The following is a 23,377-nucleotide window of genomic DNA, read 5'->3' on the forward strand; positions in this document are numbered from 1 at the left end:
CAGCAACAGGGTGGTGGGCCTTGTGGCCCACATGGCCTCCAAGGAAGAAGAGGTCCCTGGATCACCAGCCCCAGCGACAGCAAGAGGGGCAGCAACTCCTCAGGTGCTGGGGAGCCCTTGCCCCAAATTGAACTTCCAACACACTGCGCATTCCCTAACCCCCAGTTTCCACCCCAGACCCCGTGCAGAGGTCTCGTCTCAGGGAGCCCTCCCTCGTCGGGCACCACCAATAGAGTTAAATAAATAAAATAAAATATTTTCCCCTCTTCCTGAAAGGTCTTCCCCTCCTCATTGTCCCTACCTCCTCATTTGGAAAGCAATTCAACGGTCATTTCTTCTGAGAAGCCCTCTTCACATACCTTAGGCAAAAGTCAGCACTTATATTCCTGAAGTGTTACCGGAGCACACTGTTCTTCTGTCTCTACTGGACAGAGCACCGACACACAACATGCTAAATTATCTGAGCACAGGTCTGTTTCCTTGTCTTTTCTCGCCTTGATTCATTACGTAAACCCCGTAGAATACCAAGCGCAGAGCCGTTGCCTGTGTTGAATGAGCGGCTGGTTCACATCAGTCTGTGATGTGGAGCAATTCAGCCAAATATTAACGGCCCCATTTTAAAGGTGAAGACACAAACACATTGAGAAAGGCAGGTCGCACAGTAAGAACGGTGGAGGCGGAACCAGTCCACTGACTCCCTGTCACGCGTGTAAAACACGTGAGTGAGCACCACTAGGAACACTGTGCTGAAGCACCAGACCAGAAACGGCCCTCGAGGGTGAGGCCGGTGTCTTCATGCTCCCGGATGCCCACACCCAGCACAACGCCCGACGGACAGCAGGCACTGGACAAATGTGCGTTCAGTTAAGGAGGGAGGAAGAATGGATCTAAGTCCTCACATGAAGGAACATGAAAGAGCACATACTCTCCTCCCCATATTGAAAGAGTCCGTTAACGCCATATGTTACAATAGGATACTTAATAAGAGTGAAGCTTTAAATAGCCATCAAGTGTAGCCAGAAAACACTGCCTCATGAGCTCTTCTAATGTAGATTCTCATCCATTGAGTCTGCATCTTTGAGGCTCATGGAGCCTTGAAACACCTCTTACTAATGGGAGTGAGGATGTGAGTCACTACAGATAATGTGCAATTAGGACACTGCTCCTTTCGGCACACATCCCAGTGGGGCCTGCTGTCAGAGCCAGGGTGGAAAGAGAGGTCATTTATACCTCACTTATTAATTAAAGTAGTTTAAAAAAAGAGTCAGGGAAAAGACTGATCAAAAAACAAAGATGCCAGATTTCACATCTGAAAAAAATTATGCCAAGCCTGAAATTCACCCATTACGTGGTAGAACACACAGCTCAGTGTTCATGAATTAAGGATGCTTAAGAAGTATTCATAACAAACTGTATTAATGATTCAAATGAACCAACAGAAAGGAAAGAAACTGAGTAACTTGAAGATATATATGTAAGCCTGGTTTTCCGTCTGGTATGTAAGAAGCTTGGAAATTGACACTCCCATCCTCAGAACAACAAATAAACTGAACAAACCCAAAGTCAACAACTCTTCTTAGATCCATCAGAGTGGAGGTCACAGGGCAAATCGCTACTCCCCCAGTTGGAGACCATGAGGCAGATACAAAGGATCAGGACTCTAATTAGAGCAGAAGCCAAGCTGCTCTAACCATTACCAACAGCAGGTGCACAACCTCCCACGAACCAGCACCAAGGCAGGAAAACCTACACTGTAATTGGCAAACTGCTGGAAGCTCAGTTCTAACAGGTGTGAGAGTTAAAACCTCAGAGGATGGACCAGTCTCAGCCCCTCCCCAAACCCCACCCTGACACTTTTGTGAGTCTGACCTCTAGGAGAGCTAGCAGGTTCCCACAGTGAGTATCAGAGAACATTTCTCTACTGCTGCAGGCCAGGGAGGACCAAGTGACTACTCTGAAATACACTCAGAGCACTCTGTTCTTCTTAATAGGCCTGCCCTCAAGAGAAACTATTTTACCAGAGCTTAACAGACTTGGGGGAAGGTAATAACCCAACTCCAACCCCCTCAAGCACTCCCATCTCAGCTGAAAAGAAGACAAAGCCCTTGCGAAAGTCTCAGCCCAGGGACACAGGCTGGCTACAAGACCCACACCCTGTCGTAGGACAGTACGACACTCCCCTTCCTCCACCTTACCACCGCATGAATGTCTGTGGCAGCTTCATTCACAATTTCCAAAACTTGGAAGCAACCACGATGTTCACCAATAGGTGAGTGGATAAACTAGGGTACTTCCATACAATGGGGCATTATCCAAGGAAAATACATGTGCTATGCTATCGAGCTGGAAAAAGACATGGAGGAATCTTAAAGGCATAACACTGAAGGGGAAAAAACCCATCTAAAAAGGCTCTATACTGTACAATCCCAACTGTATGACGTTCTGGAAAAGGCAAAACTATGGAGCTAATAAAAGGATCAGTGGTTGCCAGGAGTTCAGGGGTATGGAGGAAGCGATGAACAGGTACAGCAGAGGAAATTTTTGGAGCAGTGAAATTGTGTGGCATAATAATGTAACAGAGGGTAAGGTCATACCTTTGTCAAAAACAGAATGTACCACACTGATACAAAATGATGATAATAGGGGAAATGTGGAGGGGGGAAGGGAGGAGCTATGTAGTAATTCTCTACGTTCCACTCAATTTTCCTGTAAACTTAAAACTGTGCCTAAAAAGTCTTATTTAAGACAAACATACAGATCATAACCATACACTGATCTGTGCCATGAAGAATTTTAACTAGAAGGATCCGAATATATTACTGCTCATTGTACCATATAGAAATTTCAGAGCTCGAGTTTTAATGCTTAAAATGCTTAGCCAGCGTGGATGGTAAGCAGAGAAAAATAAAAGCCACGTTCCATCTACATTTTAAAGCAGAGCCTGGCTGTGTTAACAGCTCAAGGATGAACATCCACAGCACAGCGAAGTTTAAAACACACACATTTTTGGATCCAACAATTCCACTTTTGAGAATTTTTCCTACAGCTGCCCTTTCAGATATATGTGTACAAGAATGTAAGTAGCACTATTACCTTCAATAAAACTTTAATTTTATAAGCTTTAGATTTGCAGCTCAATTGCAAAGAGCACAGAGGTCCCACACACCTTCTACCCAGTTTCCACTGTTATCAGCATCTCCCATCTCCCATTAGTATGGTACATGCATCACCATGAGTTGGCCGATGCTGACACATTATCACGAATGAAGTCCATACTCTATTCACATTTCCTTCGTTTTTACACGATGCTCCATTTTTGTTCTAGGACGTCATTCAGATGCCACATAAGGCTTAGTTGTCACGTGATTTGTCACAATGTTTTCCTCATGATCAGACTGGGGCTACAGGTTTTTGAGGGAAGACACTGATGCAAAGTGCCATTTTCACCACCTCTTACCAAAGGTGCACACCATCCCCAGTGAGGCTGGAGACAAAACAAAGATCAAGTCTCCTGGGGGAAAAAATTTTTCAAAGGTCCATACTATCAACGTGACTTCCATCACCATTGGTGTTGACCTTGACCACCCAGCTAAGGTGATGTCTGTCAAGTTTCCCCTCTGGAACCATGCTCTCTCTCTCTCTCTCTCTCTCCCTTTCCGTTCAGGTCTCTTTGGAAAGACGTCACTGTGTGCAGCCCAGGCATGTGTTCCGCCAGTTCGACCAGGAGTATCTACACACACCATCTGAAACTGTTCATCTAAAAGATCTGTCTCTCCTCCCTGTTTATTCAACCATTTACTTTTGTCAGCATGGATATCTGTTTTGTAAGCTCTGGGTTGTAAGCTAACATTTCTTTGTTCAAGTCATTGCACCGTGGGCTGCTGCCAGTTCAGCTGGTTCCTGTATCTCTCTGACACATCCCCATTACTGTGGGCTTCTTTCTTGGAGCACTTCCTCCTTGCTGGTACAAGATGCTCCAGGCTCGTCTTGTGTATTTCCTGCCACCCCAGTCACCCCAGCCCTAGAATCAGCCATTTGTCCCCAGAGTCTCGTTCCTTTCATTGGACAATGACAGAGGAAGCCACGTTGCCCAACTGATGTCTCTTCAGCAGTGGCTAACCAACTTTAGGAGGAAATTGCATTTTTAATAAGTACACTGGTTTGCACCAAAAACCATATAACCCACAAGGCCTAAAATTCTTACCTAGTCACTTACAGAAAATGACTGCTCCTGACTCTGCATGGATCTGATACTGACAATGCCTCAGCTTTTCCAGACTGAAACAAATGGTCATTCTGGTAGGCAATAGTTGCAGTCCCTTTTGTCAAAATAATGCTCCAGCTACTTCCTAACCCAGAAGCCATGGGAGCACTGGACACCTGTAATTACTAACTCAGCTCTAAGAAGAAGCTTGACTAAATTTCCATCTGAACCTTAAGCACTATCTCAATGATCTTAAGGAAAATACTAGTGATTAAAGGCAAAAGGAAGTTGCCTCGATTTAGAACCAATCATCTTACCACAGGATATCCATTTTAAATAGTGTTAGCTCAAGAACGGCCATTAACTCCTGGGTTGCTTTGTGGCTGTTTTGGCTAGAACAGCCTTATGGTTAAGTGACCATCACACTCTTCAAAACTTCCTCCACGATTTCCAAATGACACGACACTATACTGTGGTGACCAGCTCAGCAGACACATTTCTCTGTGTCTGCGCGGCCTGCCACCCGCTTCTGGCAGTGGCACTCAACCAGAAAGAGACCGACATTCTCTTTCGGACAACTGCTCCAACCCTTCAGTCTTTGAGGGGGTGGCCAATCAAGGTGCCCTGCCCCACCCTGGCCAAAGGATTTAAACACAGGACCCCATCTGGGTCAATGAACATGCTTCCCCGAATTTACACGCCTAGCCCCATCTCTAGAGTAGGAACTCCTCCCCAGCAGGGACAGGGTTTTATTCATCTGTGCATCTCTGATGCCTAGCACAGTGCCTGGCTATGAATATTCAGTGCCTGCGGGCTGAATAAATTACAATGAAAATCATGTACCTTAAACAAATGCTAAGCTAAGTCTATCATTTCCCAACAGAATTCTGGAGGGGGAGCAAATTGTATGATGTTTTGTAAGGGAAATGTCCACTTTAGCAGCTAGGAAATATGCATTGGAAATAGTATCCCAAGTTGCCATTTCTCAGCGCATTAGAGATGTCAATCAGTCCAATAAAATAAAGCCCCCGAAAAGACAAAAGGAGAATTACCTCATTACCTCAACATCTGCTGGAACATAAGCAATCGCACAGTGGCTAATTTTTTTTAAAGGGACATAATATAACTTTCTAGAAAGACATAATATAGCTAATTATACCATTCACTAGAAGGGAACATACAATGTTTTGAAGTAATTCAGAAGTGGGTGTGATTTATAAGACATAGAGCTTAGGGAATGGTAAGTATAAATTAGAGATTGTTCATATTATGACAGACTCCGTCATTACATTTCACAACTTGTGTCAAAAGCAACCTCATTGGCCATCCCACGGGGGCTTCACGTTGGGCAGGGCTGCTGTCAGCCCTGCCATTCAGAGCAGATAGGAGCCTTCTTTCCCAGCTCCCTCCTGGGGAACGGGTTCAAATTTCAGACTGCGAACTCACCACGGAAGGAACAATGCCATGAAACCTGCATGGTCAGTGAACATGTGCAAAGATCTCAAACCCTGCTAATAACCAGGTAATACCAATTCTTTAAGGTACCAGTTTTGTTCATCAGATTGGCAAAATTAAGAAACTTGCCAGGCTGCCAAAATTAATAAAGACCGCTGCTGGCCTGGGTCCACCAGTGTGTGGTTACATGGGCAAGCCTAGGGGACGTGGGCTGGCTCAGCCGTTCCGGGGGCACTTCTGTGATGTCTCGCACAGCTGGGTGTGTACACGCCCTCTAACCCAACAATTCCACTCCTAAGACTCTGTCCTAGAAAAATATTTGTAATTATACAAACTTATGCATATGATTATTTCATGCATGACTGTCTATCAGAAGATAAACTCGATGAGAGCAAAGACTGGTTCACCATCTCGACCCCGCCATGCCTCACACCTGGGCCATATACATGATATGCGAGGAGACACCTGGTAAATATTGGCTAAAAGAATAAACGAGAATGTTTACTTGGCATTAAAAAGGAAAACAGGGTATTAAGTGAATTATTAGTTCTTGTTCACATTAAACAGGGGTAGTGGAGTTATTCAAAATGTTATTAACAGGTAGTAAAAAGAGTTGTCTATTTTCAAAAATAAATTATATACACCGTCATCTTACCAAATTGACCATAATACTGGTAAGAGCCTAAATACCTAGTTGCCTGTTTTTCCACCTCAAATCCCTATTTTTACCAGTTAGTTCCATTGGCCAAACAGCAAGTAAGTACTCCCGAATTTGTCAACACACCCTACAATCCAATGACAAACAAATGCCCCAGTTCTGAGATGTGTAAAAACCAGACTGTGGACTGAAGAAAATCCCAACACCTGCGTAACCAGACGAAATAGCCTTAAAAAAATTACCTTTTAGGAAACACAATTTCAAACTCTAACTAGTCTATTGAAAATATATCTTCTAAAAATACCAATAACAGATTTGTTTGTTTTCTGATGTAATACAAGAAAGAACCAAAAACTTAAGAGCCCTTTTTCTCAGCTCTTAAACCCCACTGAGACATAAAATGTATTCCAAAAGCAAATAGAAACTTGTGGATTATCTGTACTGTTAATCTACCCTTGAAATTACACACAGAGTGAAAGGAAATGAAATTCTGTATCATCGCTATTTGAAAACTGATAACCTATCAAAAGATCTGGTATCCACTGGCATATATCACCAATAATGAAATCTCCAACATCTAGAATATGAATAAAGAGTATTTAGGGGTGGGTGAAAGTGGTTAAGGATAACGAGAGGTACAAACTTCCATTATAAGTAAGTCATGGAAATATAATGTATAGCACAGGGAAATGGAGTCAACAGTAACTTTGGAGAACAACACAGTTACCAGACTTATTGTTGTGATTACATCATAAGGTGTATATATGTCAAATCACTATGCTGTACACCTGAAACCAATATGTTATATGTCAACTATACTTAAATTAAAAAGGCTTTATGTTATGGGGGTATTATAAGAAATTAAAAAAACAACAATAGAATCCAGCCCTTCACTATAAACACTTGAGAAACTCCAGGTAAAGGCATTTTACGTGCCCACTAGAGTTACTGATGCTTGTGACTTCATGACCTTGGGCTAATTACAGTGGGAGTTGAGGGCCCTGGGGAGGCAAAAATCCATTAACATTTTCCAGTGCTTTCTAGACAGTGGTTACTACAGAGGAATGTGTCTAACCACCTGAGTGAGGTCAAAGAATTCCCCGGGGTCATACAGTAAACAAGCTCAAACAGTAAACAGGAGTATGCATTCCAGAGGAACCCACATACCCTTGCAAATGGTAAGGCCTGCATCTTGAAAGGGCAACGGTTCATAGCCACTGGGCAGAACCTCATGACACGATCTGGTCTAGCCTATGCCTTTAGTCAGGTAAGGCTTAATCCGCAAGACCCTGGAAGGGATGGATACGGACCCTTCCCAATTCACAGAGTTGGTGAGTTGAGCAAAGAGAAGTGAAAGAGCGGGAGTAAACACTGAGAATTAGCCAGAGAGAAGGGGCGCTATGGGTCCCCTCTACACAGTGGTCCTGTCAGCAAGTGAGTCAGAAAAGCACATGTTCCTTCCTACATGGTTTTACTTCCTAAATTTGTATGGTTCCTCTCTATTTGACCCATATTTTCAGGCCACCTTTGGTCAGGGTAATAATCACCGTACACTTAAAAAGTGTTTGGTTCACACTAATTTGGCTTTGTTTAACAAGTGTGGTTAAGTGATGGAAATGAGGGATTAAAACAGTTCTTTATTAAGGGATAACCTCGCGTGACCGGGCGGTGCAGAAATGCACCTACATGGCCTGGCTTTCCCGTGGAAAAGAGCCAAGTCTTAATTCAGGAAGCCTGAGACGAGGCAGGGTTTTGACTCAATGACTAATAAATTGCTAAAAATGAGAAGTGATAAAACACATCGCGGCCTGAAAATCCTAGCTGGGGAAAGAAAGAGGAACTAGAGCACACCAGACAAAATGAAAAGCTGGGAAGGCTGAAGTGGAGCGCAGCAGGCCTCCCAGCCCGAAAGGGCAAGGGTGGGGCCAAGCAAGGGAGCAGGGCCAGCTGAGCGGCCCACCCCACCCCCTCCCAAGATATCCAGCCCCACCGGCTAATCCCTCCAGGAAGGTAATGCGGAGGGGCCAAGTCAGCGCCGAATCCTTGTCCCTTCCCCCAACACTCCACGTCCCCCGCTGGAACCACCGGCCGGCGGTATTTCCCGCACCGCCCGGCCGACACTCCCCGGCACCCGCCCCGCACCCTCGGCCCTGGGCTCCCCAATGCGCGCAGCGCGACGGATGCTTCTCCACGGGTGACGGAGCTGCCCGCGTGGCCACGCGGCCGCAACGTCCGCACCCCGGCTTCCAGCAGCCCAAACCCGGCGCCCGGAGCCGTCCCCGCCCACGGGCCGCGGCCGCCCGCACCTGGCGGCTGCGCGCCCGCCTACCTTGCTCCTTTAGGTTGGTGATGAGCTGCAGCTGCTTCTCCTCGTCGGAGCTGTTCATTTTGGCAGGTGGGGTCGGGAATAAAAGGACAGGAGGGAGAGGCGAGGGAGACAAGGAGGGAGGAGGAAGAAAAAGCAAGATGCCGGTGGCGTGCGGCTGCACTACCCGGAAGTTGGATTCGCTCCCGCTCCTCCTCCTCCTCCTGGCGCGGAGCGCACGAGTGAGATCATCCCCGCGCACCTACCCGCGGCCGGACCCGCTACACCTGCGGGCGGCGGCCGGGCGCTGCAGGGGGCGGGGACGCTCCGGCCGCCCGGAGGCCGGAGGTGGGGTGGGGAGGGACCGGCCGAGGCCGCTGGGCTCCGCTCGCTCCGCGGAGGCCGGCGCCGCAGGTGGCGCTGGCGGGAGGGCGAGCGACCCCGGACCTGTCCGTGTTCGCCCTGGCTCGCTCTTGAGCACCTTTCTCCGCCCACCCCACCTCCCAGTCTCCCCGGAGCCCAAGAGGTGGATTCAGGACCAAGCCGGCCTTGCATCTGCAGCGTCTGTGGGAACCCCACTTCGAACGCTGCCCAAGGGCCGGTCCCCGCGAGCCGCCCGTGTAGAGCGGGACCTAACGGGCTCCTTCCCGGTTCTCACACAATGGGTTCTGGGGGCGTCGTGGGAAAACCGAGGTGCTGCCCGGGCAGGCTCACTGGGGCAAGTGTTGCACCTTACAAAGCAGACAGGGACTGACACAGGCCGGCCCGTGAACGCGCAGGGAGCAAGGGAGCCGTGGTGGGCAGTTCAAAGTTCCCAGGGCCAGGGCCGGCTTTTTCCAGCCTCCCCTCGGAGGGGTTGAAAGGTGTTCGGAAGCGGGCCCTGCAGCACGTGTCCTCGCGGGCCCTCGCGGATCACCTGGGTCGTGATGGGAGGACCTTCTCTTCGGCGAGGCCGCCACTGCAGTACGAACGTCCAAGGCCACCCAGGTGCCCGGCAGCACAGCCCGGCGGAGTGGAGCGCCCCCCCCCCGCGTGTCCCCACTCCACAGCCCCCCGCACTGCTTAAGCCCAGCTCGGGGAAGAGAGGCAGCAGGCCTGCCAGATTTCACAAGGGCGCTCCCCAAGCGCCAACTGCTGCTCGTTAGTCCTTGGTCAGCCTACTGACCCCTTGGAAAGTTCTATAAAGAATGGGAATAATATTAGTAACTACTCTCCAGAAAGAGTTGAAAGGATTGAACAGGAAGAGGAAGATACACAAAAAACATCAAATCCAGAATTTGACATACAATTGGTGGGTTTTTTAAGGGTGCAGCTCTGTGAAAGGGGGGTTGTGGATACTAATTATGAGCTAAAACGGGCAGAGTCATTTTACACTCATCATTAAGCATCCAAAATAAACCCATTTAAATTACACTTACCAAACATCTGCCTGGGAGCCCAACGTGGGTACTACACCAGCACAGTGCTCCTGCTCACTCCTCACTCGCTATTTTATGCAAATAACCAACTTCATTTACTGAGTGATGGATGGGGTAGAGGCTGACACATAGGTAAATGCTGTAACTAGACTGGCTGAGTGCCAGTCTACAAACCCAAGGGTCACCAGTTCCATTCCCAGTCGGGGCACATGCCCAGGTTGCTGGCCAGGTCCCCAGTATGAGGCACAGGAGAGGCAACCACCCATTGGTATTTCTCTACCTCACTTTCTCCCTCTCTCTAAAAATAAATAAAGTCCTTTAAAAAAAGAAAAGGCAGTATAGCATTTTTAGAGTGAAGTAAAATTTTGAAACTTTGAAAATAAATGCGGTAGGGGGTCTTACTATTCAATTCTTCCCCTAGTTTTTCACCAGCTGGTTTAGGACAAGTTCAGTTCAGCTGTTGGGACGATCCCGGGGCAAGAACCAAATGGCCTTTGTCCTGAGATGACTTCTTAATCCTCAGAGTTTAAAAGGCCCCCAAATATGAGGCAATTCCAACTCAACTACATGAAAATATGAATGATATGCTCAAGCACCAGGAATTTTTGTACTAGGAAAAATAACTTCTTTCTAGAAAAAAACTTCTAGACTTGAGTAACATGTTGTGGTTACCTAGGTTTTGCCCCGCAACCAGGAAACCTGTTAAACCTGATCAGTCACCCTGACTGTCAATGACCAGAGGCCTCCTCCAAACCAAGCGTCCAAAATATTCTCTCATACTCAACCAACTATGAGCAGAGTACTTTTTGGGTTAGTTCACAAAGTTCCAATTTTAAATGGCTGATTCAATTGTCTACTTCAATTGTATAGTAATTAGGTAGCATTTTTGGAGTTTAAGAATGAGTTAACTAATTATCAAATATATCATCGAACTGAGTGCCTTGGCCCCACACTGAATCTGCAGCCTACTGAAATGAATCCTGTTTACCATCCCTGAAATTAAAATAGCCTCCTGAAATACAATATGGCATTATCTTGAGGGCATGGAATGAATGATTAGGATGGCTATTACAGTCAATTATTGGGATTCAGAGCTCCCATTACACCATGGTTTATTTATATGATATTAATATTGATGGAAAGGATAGTAGCGATATAATTAGTTTTTGTTCTGTTTAATAATGCACACAGGGATTTATGTTGCATGCATCACACTGGATTTATAAACCTACAAATAACATGTAATTAAAAACCATTAAAGATGTATGTATTTGTAGATATACAGAGCAAGGGGAAAAAGAGACTTTTTAAAAATGGTTGGAAGTCTGCGTACCAAACTCAGGATAACAGCTGCCTGCTGCTAGGGGTAGAAGGTAAGCCTGAGAGGCAAGGATTGGAGTGGGAGGGAGCAGTGGTCAGAAAATTTTCTGTCATATTTGTTTGTGTTTTCAGGAAACTAAAGTCATGTGTGTGATCTTTTGAGGTGTATAGATTAATGTGATCAAAATGCAATGGGAAAATTCATCTTCTTTGATTCCATAATAGTCATTTCATATTAGGGGATCTATCCTAAAAGGCTTTATGTAGAGAGCTATTTATTATAATGTTAATCATGTATAAAATGGTACCATCGGGTGAGACTTTGAGTCAAGATGGAGGCGTAAACAGACACGCTTCGCCCCCTTGCACAACCATAATAAGGATCACAACTAACCTCACCACAGAAAACAGCCAGAATTGCCAGGAAATAGAACTGTATGGAAGTCCAGCTGGTTTTAAAGGATTTAAAGAAGGCACTCATCCAAGCGGGTATGAGGGGCAGAGATGGGGAGCTGGGGAGAAGAGGATGCAGTGTGGCGGTGGCAAGGTGGCAGAAGGTGACAGCAGCCAGTGAAATCAGTGGTCCCACGGTGGACGAAAATCAGGAAGGACACCTGGGGAGTGAAGGATCCCAGCCACAGGCCAGACAGCACAGCCCAGGGTCCCAGTGCCGGGAAAAGAAAAACCTCATAACTTCTGGCTGCAAGAACCAGTGGGATGGTGGAAAAAACTGCCCTTCTCTCAGGAGAGTCAGTTCAAAGAGTCCTCAGGGTCCTAGAATGCGTGCAAACCCACCCACTCTCAGAACCATCACCAAGGCAACAGCTGCAGAGGGGCAAGTCACATACGGGAAGTGGGTGAAGTGACTGGAAATAGGGCAAGTGCCAGGCAGTGGCACTGTCCCCTCTCCTACCCCTCCCCCACATACAGAGCCACAAAGATGTGAAGCAGGTTGCCCCACCCTGGCAATTACTTAGGGCTCCACCCCATACCACGTAACAAATGCACCAAGACAGGGAGTCAAAGCAGCTCCACCTAATACACCAAAACAAACACAGCAAGGCTGCTAAATGGAGGAGACAAAGAAACATGGCTCAAAAGAAAGAACAGAACAGAACCCCAGAGAAAGAACTGAATGAAATGAAGACAGCCAACCTGTCAGATGCAGAGCTCAAAACACTGGTGATAGGATGCTCAGAAAACTCACTGAGTACAGCAAAACATAAGGGAATAAACGTAAGCTACAGTAAGTGAAATAAAGAAAAATCCACAGGGAAAGAACAGTGAAGAGAAGGAAACTGGGGTTCAAATCAATGAACTGGAACATAAGGAAGAAATAAGCAGTCAACCAGAACAAAACGAAGAAACAAGAATTCAAAAAAACGAGGAGACCATAAGGAGACTCTGGGACATCTCCAAACGTGCCAACATCTGAATCACAGGGATGCCAGAAGAAGAAGAAGAGCAAGATATTGAAAACTTATTTGAAAAAATAATAAAACAAAACTTCCCTAATTTGGTGAAGGAAATAGACATACAAGTCCTAGAAGCACAGCAAGTCCCAAACAAGTTGGACTCAAAGAGGACCACACCAAGACACATCATAATTAAAATGCCAAAGGTTAAAAGTTAAAGGAGTTCATCATCATCAAGCCCTTATTACATTAAATGTTAAAGGGACTTACCTAAGAAAAAGAAGATGACCAAAAATATAACCAGTAACAAACTCAAAACTATTAACAACTGAACCTAAAATGAAAACAAAAACAAACTAAGCAACTAAAACAGAAACAGAATCACACAAATGTAGATCACCTGGAGGGTTATCAGTGGGGTGGGGGAGAATGGGGGAAAAGGTACAGGGAATAAACAGCATAAATGGTAGGTACAAAATAGACAGGGGGAGGTTAAGAATAGTATGCGAAATGGAGAAGCCAAAGAACTTATATGTATGATCCATGGATATGAACTAAGGTGGGAAAATGCCAGTGGGAGGGGGAGTACAGGGCAAAGGAGAATAAAGGGGAGAAAAATGGGACAACTCTAATAGCATATTCAATAAAATATATTCAAAATTTAAAAATTCCAAATGTTAAAGAGAGAATCTTAAAAGCAGCAAGGGAAAAGCAGAGAGTTACCTACAAGGGAGTTCCCATAAGACTGTCAGCTGATTTCTCAAAAGAAACCTTGCAGGCAAGAAGGGACTGGCAAGAAGTATTCAAAGTGATGAAAACTAAGGACCTACAGCCAAGACTACTCCATCCAGCAAAGCTATCATTTAGAATGGAAGGGCAAATAAAGTGCTTCCCAGAGAAGGTAAGGCTAAAGAAGTTCATCATCACCAAGCCCTTATCACATGAAGTGTTAAAGGGACTTATCTAAGAAAAAGAAAATTAAAACTATGAACAGTAAAATGACAACAAACTCACAACTATCAGCAGCTAAATCTAAAAAACAAAAACAAAAGCTAAGCAAACAACTAGAATAGGAACAGAATAATAGATATTGAGATCACATGGAGGGTTATCAGTGGGGTGGGGGAGGGGGAGAATGGGGAAAAGGTACAGGGAATAAGCAGCATAAATGGTAGGTACAAAATAGAAGGATGTTAAGAATACTATAGGAAATGGAGAAGACAAAAAACTTATATGCACAACCCATGAACATGAACTAAGGGAGTGGGGCTTGCTGGAGGGAAGTGGGTACAAGGTGGAGGGGGGCAAAGGGGGAAATATTGGGACAACTGCTAAAGCATAATCAATAAAATGTACTTAAAAAATAAAATAAAATTATAACATTGGAATATAATTTAACAATAAAAAGAAATAAAGTATTGATACATGCTACGACATGGACGAACTCTGAAAACATGCTAAGTAAAAGAAAGGCCAGTCAAAAAACACCAGATATTGTATGATTCCTATCTTGTAGAATGTGCAGAACAGGCAAATCCATAAAGAGAGGAAGTTAGTGGTTGATTATCTAGGACTGAGGGCACTGGGGGAGAAGGGAAATGGCTGCTAATAGGTGTGGGATTTCTTGATGGAAGGATAAAATTTTTCTAAAATTGATTGTGGTGATGATTGCACAACTCTGTAAATATATTTAAAACCATAGAGTTGTACACTTTAAGTGTATGCTTTGTCTAGGAGAATTTTATGGTATGTTAATTATATCTCAATAAAACTGTATTAAAAACAAACTTTCAGAAGAAAACTTTTATCTTAATATACTACTTATATAACTCTTAAATATATGTTTCTAATACAAACATTTTTTTAATTTTCAAATATTTGGATAGTTAATAGTTTGTTCTTTTACTAAACATCATTTCGTATGCAATTTATCTTGTACCAACATAATCTACATATGTATTCAATGCCATTCTATTATATTGGTGAATATTTAGCCATTCTCAAGTCCTTAGATATTTGAGTTGTTATTAATATTTGTCTCTGTGTACGTAATGCAGCAGGAATACAAGTACCATGCATAGGCATATCACAGTTAATCTGTTAAAAGTAAGCATAACATTTGGCTCTTAAAATCAGCCCCCTGGAAAAATACTCATTACATACAGAAGAACAACAATAAAAGTGATGAGAGGCTTCCTAATACTTAATGTTGTAATCATTACAGGATTACAACATCATTTGACATTCAATAGTGTAAAATTCACAATATCCAGTATTCAGAAATTACAGTAAGCAAAGAAGCAGAAAAATGACACTATATGAAGAGAAAAATCATTCAACAGAAACAAGAAATGACAGAGATAATGAAATCAGCAGACTAAGACTTTATAAGCAACAGTATAAGGCTTATAAATATGACTAAAGGTATATGTAAAAAATGCAAAGAGTAACATAAACAAGATGAGGGGAGAAACAGGAATTATTTTAAAAATAATCCAGTGGTACTGTAAGAGATAATACAATGTCAGATAAGAAACAAAGAAAAAAGACCCACCCACATCTATAGGATTTACAGCAAATTGGACAATGTAGAAGGAAAAAATCAGTGATTTTGAAGCACAGCAATAGAAACAATTCAAAATGAAATACAAAGGAAAAAATTTTTGAAAAATTAACCTACCATTGCAGACATGAAATACAATACCAACCAGTTTAACACACATGAAATTGGTGGCCCAGAAAAAGACAAAGCAATGGGAAATTTTTTTAAATAAGTGATAAAATAATAGCTAAAATGATCCCAAATTTGATTTAAAGATAAATTTATACATTCAAGTTCAATGAGGATCCTCAATGAGATTAACAGCAGGTTTCATACCAGAAACTATAGAAACCATGAGGCAGTGGAATGGTATTTAAGGTCCTGAAAGTCAACAACTGTCAATCAAGAATTCTATATCCAGCAAAACTGTCCTGTAACAGTGGTAGTGATGTGAAGACATTTCCAAATAGACAAAAGTTTAAAGAAGTTGTTACCACTATCCCGGTCCTTCGAGAAATGCTAAAGGGAGTCCTTCAGGTATAAATCAAAAGGAATTGGACAGTATCTCAAACCTATAAAAAGAAATAAACATCCCTGGTAAAGGGCAAACATAAAAGTCATTACATAGTAACCAGGACTACTAGGGTGCAGATGAACTTAGCCTTGGTCTCTAGTGACATATCTTTGCTCTTGATCTTTCCTAATTAGTCATTAATCATTGGGTAAATGCAAATCAAAACCACAGTGAGGTATCACTTCACACCCATTAAGATGGCTAGATCAGTTAGACATAACAAGTGCTGGGGAAGATGAGGGGAAATTGGAACTCTCACACATTGCCAGTGGGAATGTAAAATGGTATAGTCATCTGGGAAAACAATTCGGTGGCTCCTAAAAGAGTTAAACACAGAGTTGCCATTTGATCCAGAAATTCCACTCCTACATATGAGGTCTGACCAGAAGTATCCAGCCATGTAATATGAAAAATAGAGACATTTATTGAAGAAGATACAAGATAAAAGAAACATAGGACAATGGTGCCTTAGTCCCCTTCAAAGCAGGCACCTTGGGACCTCACATAGTTCCAGTCACCATCAGCAGTCCCGTTGTATTTTCCTGAGTCACATCAATGGTCTGAAATCTTTTCCCTTTCAAAGGTGATTTTAGTTTTGGGAAAAGCCAAAAACCACAATACACCAAATCTGGGCTATAGTGGGGGCTGAGTCACCTGGGTGATTTGATGTTTCGCCAAAAGGCCTCTGCATGAGACGCAATGCGTGAGCAAGCACTTTGTCGTGATAAAGCTGCCAATCACCAGTTCCCCATAGCTGGAGCCTTCCAAATCATCCCAATCGTTTCCATGGAGGGATGTTCAAACTTAATGCAAAATCTGATGCAGATTCATTGCTCTACTCACTCAGTCATTTTGAATGTGACAGTCACTCAGTACACACGCCCACTCAACAGCGTCTACCGCCCCCACTGACTAGTACAGTGAAGTCATCATTGTTCACACACGTGCAACCCAGTCCACTGTTCTTGACTGCCAGGTTACATCAATGTCCCATAAACCGCTCTTGTTATATTAACAGTGGCTGGACTTTTTCTGGACAGACCTCATATATACCCAAGATAACTGAAAACGTGTTCACATAAAACTTTTACATGAATGTTCCTAGCAGCATTATTTATATTGTTAAAAAGCGACAACACCCCAGTGTCCATCAGTTGGTGAATAAACAAACAAAATGTGATATATACATACAATGAACTAAAGTAGGGATACATGCTGCATTATGCAAAGAAGCCATACCCCACACCTATTCCCTGTATATGACGTGTCCAGAAATGGCACGCCATAGAGAGAGAAATCAGATCAGCAGTTACCAAGGGCTGCAGAAAGGAGGAAATGAGGACCGAGTAGAAGGTTTCTTTTTCTGGGGATAGAATACTCAGAAATTAGATAGTGGTGACATCTGCACAACTTTTGGAATGTACTAGAAACCGCTTCATTGTTCACTTTAAAAGAGTGGATTTAGGCTAGGTGTACATTATATCTAAAAGAATATTTTTAAAAACCAGATTTTATGGAATGTCAGAGGAATGGCAGCGTGAGAGGTTCCCCTGGCATCTCCCCTTGAAGTTGCCACAATTTGAACAGCTATAATTCAACCAAGTGTCCCTGCTGAACACACAAACACATCTGAGAGATCCACATTTTAACACATCTGAAGGTGGGCCTGTTGAGGTGAGTGCAGGAGGAGGAAAGAGAGAAGAGCAGAGACAGGTGCCAGAAGTGAAGCGAGAAGCTCACGGTGGGTCTCGGGATACAGGGAGATGCCCACAAAGAGATACAGTGAGTGTTCCTGCCTGACTGGTCAGTACAGGTTGTGGCTGAACCCAGGGACCTGGGCAGAGATCCAGTGCAGAGGTGCAGCCACAGTTACCTGGCGACCACCACTGCCAGGCAAAAAAAGAAACAAACAAACAAACAAACCACAGAGCCTGGCCACATGTCCCCCACCCCCCAGAGCTAGCAGCAGGCCCCAGAAGACTGTAGCAGTGAGAGTCGGGCTACAGAGTACATTACCTGCAGCCCTGAGAACTGGGGAGACAGAAGCATTCTTCCCTAAGTGGCAAGCGCATGCTGAAGCTAACCCCAGTGAGAGGCGTGGAGATACAGAGGTGAGGCAACTGAGGTCTGGCAGTCCTTACTACTCGGAGGAGAACAAAGTGTCAAATGCACAAGTCAGCCTCTCCAAGCTCACCCTGCCCCAACCCTCGGCAGCTGAAGTGCAGGCAGGGCCTGGTGCAGAAGGCAGCACTGGAATTCCATGCACTAGGAACCCCATGACACCCCACATTTCCCCATGGTGGTGGTACCCTAAGACCAAGGCGATCTGGTCACAGAGGAAATGCCCACCTCCCCAGAGAATATGGGACCTATGTCACCACCCTCTGAGTTCCTAGAAGAACAAACGTGGAAACTTGCACTTCAGTGCCACCTACTGGAAAAGAGAAAGACTTCCTCTTAATTTACTAAATACACATGTGCCACTCTTCAAAAGAACTGATTTCATTCCCATAGATGCCTAGGCAGAGAAGTAATCCAAATGTCACAAATAACCAAGGTAACAAGGCAACTCAGAAAGAAAATTTTAAATCTCCAGAAAATAAAGACATGGAAATAAGTGATTTACATGACAGAGATTTCAAGATTGCAGTTCTAGTAAACTCAGTGAGAAACAAGAAAACACAGATAGGTAGTTTAATGAACTCTGAAATAAAAGCAACAAACAAGAGGAGTACATCACCAAAGATAGCAAAACTTCAAAAAATAGAAATTCTGGAGATGATGAATGCAATGAAAGAGATGAAGAATGAACTAGCGAGCTTCAGAAAGAAGCTGACAGATGGAGGAGAGAATTTGTGATATTGAAGATAGAAATCTTGAAATGACCCAGACGAAAGACAAGAAAGGCCTGAGAGTGAAAAATAAATATACGGAAGAACTCTAAGAGAACTGTATGATTCCAAAAGAAAGGGCAATATAAGAATAATGGGTATACCGGAAGGACACGAGAGAGAGAAAAAAAACAGAGAGGCTATTTAAATAAATAATTGATGATAATTTACCAAACCTATGAAAAGAGCTAGATCCTCAAATCCAAGAAGAAGAAAAAAAAACCCTAATTATCTCAATTCAAAAAGCCCTTCTCCAGGGCATATTATATTAAAACTGTCAAAAATTAATGACAAAGACATAATTCTCAAGGCAGCCAGGGGTAAGAAGACAGTAAAACCTAAGAAGGAAATCCTACTAGACTATCATTGGATTTTTCAGCAGAAACCCTACAAGCTAGGAGAGTGGAATCATATATTCAAACTATTAAAAGAGAGAAATTACCAGCCAAGAGTAATATACCCAGAAAAGGTATCCTTTAGACATGAAAGAGAAATAAAGACTTTTCCAGACATATGGAAGCTGAGGGAACTTACAACCACAAGATTTCTCAAATACTGAAGACTTCTGAAATACCGGAAACACTGAAGGGGGTTATTCTACCTGAAACAAAAGACAAAAGGATACAAAACTATCAGTAAGATGACAGACAGAAGCAGGATATCGCAACGCTTTTCTAGAACAGGGCATTATACACCTAAATATAAAGAAAGATTTAAGGAGGTAAGCCATTTTTAAAAAGGAAAGCAGACAATAGCTACTGCAGTTTGGGAATGAATTCACAGAATAAATATGGATAATTTGTGACAAAAAAAACATAAAAGGGGAAGATTAAAGGTCTACATTTGCGAAGGAGAAAGGATTTAAGAAGCATCCAGAAGGAAAAAAGCTACAACATATGTGAAAGTTTCTTTTGCATAAACCTAATGGTAACCACACAAAAAAGTCCAGAACTGAAACATAACATTAAAAAAAGAAGAAACAAAAAAGAAATTATAGAATACCACCAAACTGAAACAACAGACAGAAACACAAGGGAAAAGAAGGCGTGGGGACACAGAAGTAACAGATAATAAAAAATAGCTACTCGAAATCCTCATACATCAGTAATCACTGTAAATGTAAATAAATGGACCGAAACTCATCGATTAAAAAGGCACAAAGAAGGAGCTGGATGAAAACCCCAATTATACGCTGCCTTCAGGAGACATATCTCAGCTACACAGACAAACACAGACTCAAGTTTAAGGGTAGAAAATTATTTTCCATGCAAATGACATCCAGAGCAAAGCAGGTGTAGCCATACTTATGTCTGACAAAATAGATTGCAAGATATTAAAAAAAAAACAAGAGACAAAGATGGACATTGTTAAATGATAAAAGGGAAAATATATCAAGAAGGCATGGCATATAAACATATAAGCACCCAATCAGGGAGCACCAAAACACATAAAGCAACTACCAACAGAAGTAAAAGGAGAAATGAACAAAACCACAGTTGCAGTCAAACCTCAGCCCTCGAACGCCTCCCGTGGTGAGCAGTTTGGGCCCCTGAACAAGATGTGGGAAAAAATGTCTTGGCTGTTGGGCAAAACTTCAGTTCTCAACCCGAAAAGCCTTTCATGCCAACACATATATCAACATGTCACTTGGGAATGGTGTTGCTTTTTTCTTTCCATCTGGGGTATATTTTATTTCCTCTTCTGCCTAATTACTCTGGCGAGGACTTTCAGTGTTGTGTTCAATGGAAGCGTTGAAAGCTCTCATCTCTGTCCTATTCTGACCCTAAGAGGGAATTTTGGCCTTTGGCCACTGTGTATGACGTCAGCTGTAGGTTTTCCAAAAGTGCCTTCTGACATGTTGAAGAAGTTCCCCTCTGTTCCTAGTGTATTAACTATTCTTATTACGAAGAGGCGTTGGACTTTTTTTCAAATAATTTTTTTTCTCTATTGTGATTACTGTGTCCTTCTCCCCTCATTCTATTAATATGGTGTCTTATTACTGATTGATTTTCATGCTGAATCACTCTTGCATTCCTGAGATAAATCCCATTCCATCACAGTGTATAATCCTTTTAATGTGTTGCTGTATTTGGTAGCCTAGTATTTTGTTTGGGAATTTTTGCTTCTATATTCATAACAGAAATTGGTCTATAGTTTTCTTTTCTTGTGATGTCTTTGTCTAACTTGGTATCGAACTAATACCATCTTCATGGAATGAGTCAGGAAGTATCTGCTCTACTATATTTCTTTTAAGAGTTTGAGGAAAATTAGTGTCAATTTGTCTTTAAAAATTTTGTAGAGTTTACCAGTGAAGTCATTCAATCCTGGGCATTTATTTATTTGTGATTACTGATTTGATATGTTGGCATAGGTTTATTCAGATTTTCTAATTCTTCTTAGGTTAATTTTGGGAGTTAGTATGTTTATAGGAATTTTTTCATTTTATTCCGGTTACCTAATTTTTTGGTATAGAATAGAGTTCATTGTAGAATTCTTTTTATTTCTGTAAGTTCATTAATAATGTCTCAACTTTAATTTCTGACTTTAGAAATTGAGTCTTCTCTCTTCTTAGTCATTCTAACTAATGTTTGCTAATTTTTTGTGCTCTTTTCCAAGAATTAACTTTGGTTTTATTGTTTCTTTTTATTATATTTTAAAGTATTCTGTCTCTGCTACAATCTTCGCTATTTCCTTGCTTTTGCTAGCTGTGGGTTTAATGTGCTCTTCTTTTTCTATTTCATTTAGATGCACAGTCAGGTTACTGACTTCAGATCTTTTCTAAGGCAGGTAGTGAGAACTATAAGGTTCTCTCTGAATGCTGTTTTTGCTACATCCCAGACTTTCTGTGATACTGTATGTTCATTCATCTCAAAGTAGTTCCAACTGTGATTTCTTTTTTGACTTATTGTTTTTAAACCTCATATTCCATTTTTAATGGCTACAGTAATATCCTCTGTTTTATTCCTGATCTTGATGATTTATGCTTTTCTTCTTTTTTTATCTTTCTCAGTCTTGCTAGAGGCTTATCAATCCAGTGGATTATTTTAATGTAAAGCAGTTTTTTTGTTTTATTGATATTCTCTGTAGTTTTTGTTTTCCGTTTCATTTATTTCTGCTTCTAATGAAATTATTCTTTTCCTTCTGCTTGCTTTGGATTTATCTTCCTCTTATTTCTGTAGTTTCTTGCGATAACTACTTAGATTTGAGATATTTTTTCTAATGTAATCATTTGACATTATAAATGTCCCTGTCAGTACTATTTTAGCTGTGTCCCATATATTTTGATAAGTTGTATTTTTATACAAAAAAATTATAAGGTAACTATTACATCATGGATCAGTACCTAGGCCCATGGCCCCTAGGTTCCACAATGGTGGTCTCCCTCCTTTATCCATAACTGTCTTAAATTATACCTATAACATTGAATTCTGGATTGGCCTGGCCATTGAAAAATACAGCAGGAATGTCTGTTCATTCCTGTGTTTTTTCATTCATTTGTTTGTTTAATCATTCAGCAAACATTTACTGAATTCCTACAGTGGGCATTGTGCTGGTTAGGAGTATAGAGATGATTAAGACAGACATACTACTTCTTCTCATGGTTCTGTCTGGCAGAAAAGACAAATAATTAAACAAATAATTTCATGGGTGACTACTATCTCCTATACTGTAGAAACTCTACTGCCATTAACACAAAGGTAGGTTGAAATGCCATTATTTTTGTTTGCTTTTAAATATGTATTTAGAGAAAAGGGAAGGGAGGGAGAAAGAGAGGGAGAGAAACATCAGTTGGTTGCCTCTTGTCGCACCCCGACCTGGGACGAATCCCCAACCCAGGCACGTACCATAACTGGAAATTGTTTCATTATGTGGAATGACACCCAAGTAACTGAGCCATACCAGTTAGGGCTGTTTGTTTTTTGATAAGTTCTGCCATATTTTCAAAACTAAACTCTCTGCTTGTTTCAAAGTAGGATGATTTAAAACTGGCCTGCATCCTAGAAGTAATACCAATTGCTTAAAGCTGAGTTCTTTCTGATGGGTTAGGACAGGCGCTGAGTGTTTTAAATATTATCCCTGGCCTGAAATATGACTGCAGACATCTCTGTCTCTCTCTCGCCATTGACTATTTTTTTTAGAATGCAATTCAGAAAAATCTAGGTTGCCTGTAAGAAAGTGGCAACCTAGATAAATTTAGGTGGAATGATCAACTTTTAAATTAATTTTTAAAATACACTTTATTGATTATGCTGTTACAGTTGTCCCATTTTTGTCCCCTTTATTCTCCTCTGCCCTGTACTGCTTCTCCCACCAGCATTCCCCCACCTTAGTTCATGTCCATGGGTCGTACATATAAGTTCTTTGGCTTCTCCAGTTTCCATACTATTCCTAACCTCCCTTGTCTATTTTGAATCTAACATTTATGCTTATTCCCTGTACCTTTTTCCCCGTTATCCTCCCCCTACTTCCCACTAATAACCCTCCTTGCGATCTCCATTTCTGTGATTCTGTTCCTGTTCTAGTTGTTTGCTTAGTTTGTTTTTGTTTTTGTTTTTAGGTCCAGTTGTTGATAGCTATGAGTTTATTGTCATTTT

At 42.3% G+C, this 23,377-nt stretch overlaps 1 protein-coding gene across 2 annotated transcripts in view; it reads right to left on the bottom strand.

The window, feature by feature from the left end:
* Positions 1-8,986, bottom strand: part of SHTN1 (shootin 1) — a 93,395-nt gene extending 84,409 nt beyond the window's left edge. Inside the window, exon 1 of one of the 2 annotated variants that reach the window (XM_037132847.2) lies at positions 8,647-8,986. In XM_037132847.2, the coding sequence (XP_036988742.2) occupies positions 8,647-8,704 (58 nt within the window). In that variant the 5' untranslated portion in view covers positions 8,705-8,986. The remainder of the gene's footprint in view (positions 1-8,646) is intronic. The other variant, XM_037132846.2, reaches the window with a different exon arrangement.
* Between the last annotated feature and the right edge of the window lie 14,391 nt (positions 8,987-23,377).

Source organism: Artibeus jamaicensis, unplaced genomic scaffold (genome assembly GCF_021234435.1).
Source record: "Artibeus jamaicensis isolate MK-2021 breed Jamaican fruit bat unplaced genomic scaffold, CSHL_Jam_final contig_490, whole genome shotgun sequence".
NCBI lineage: Eukaryota > Metazoa > Chordata > Mammalia > Chiroptera > Phyllostomidae > Artibeus > Artibeus jamaicensis.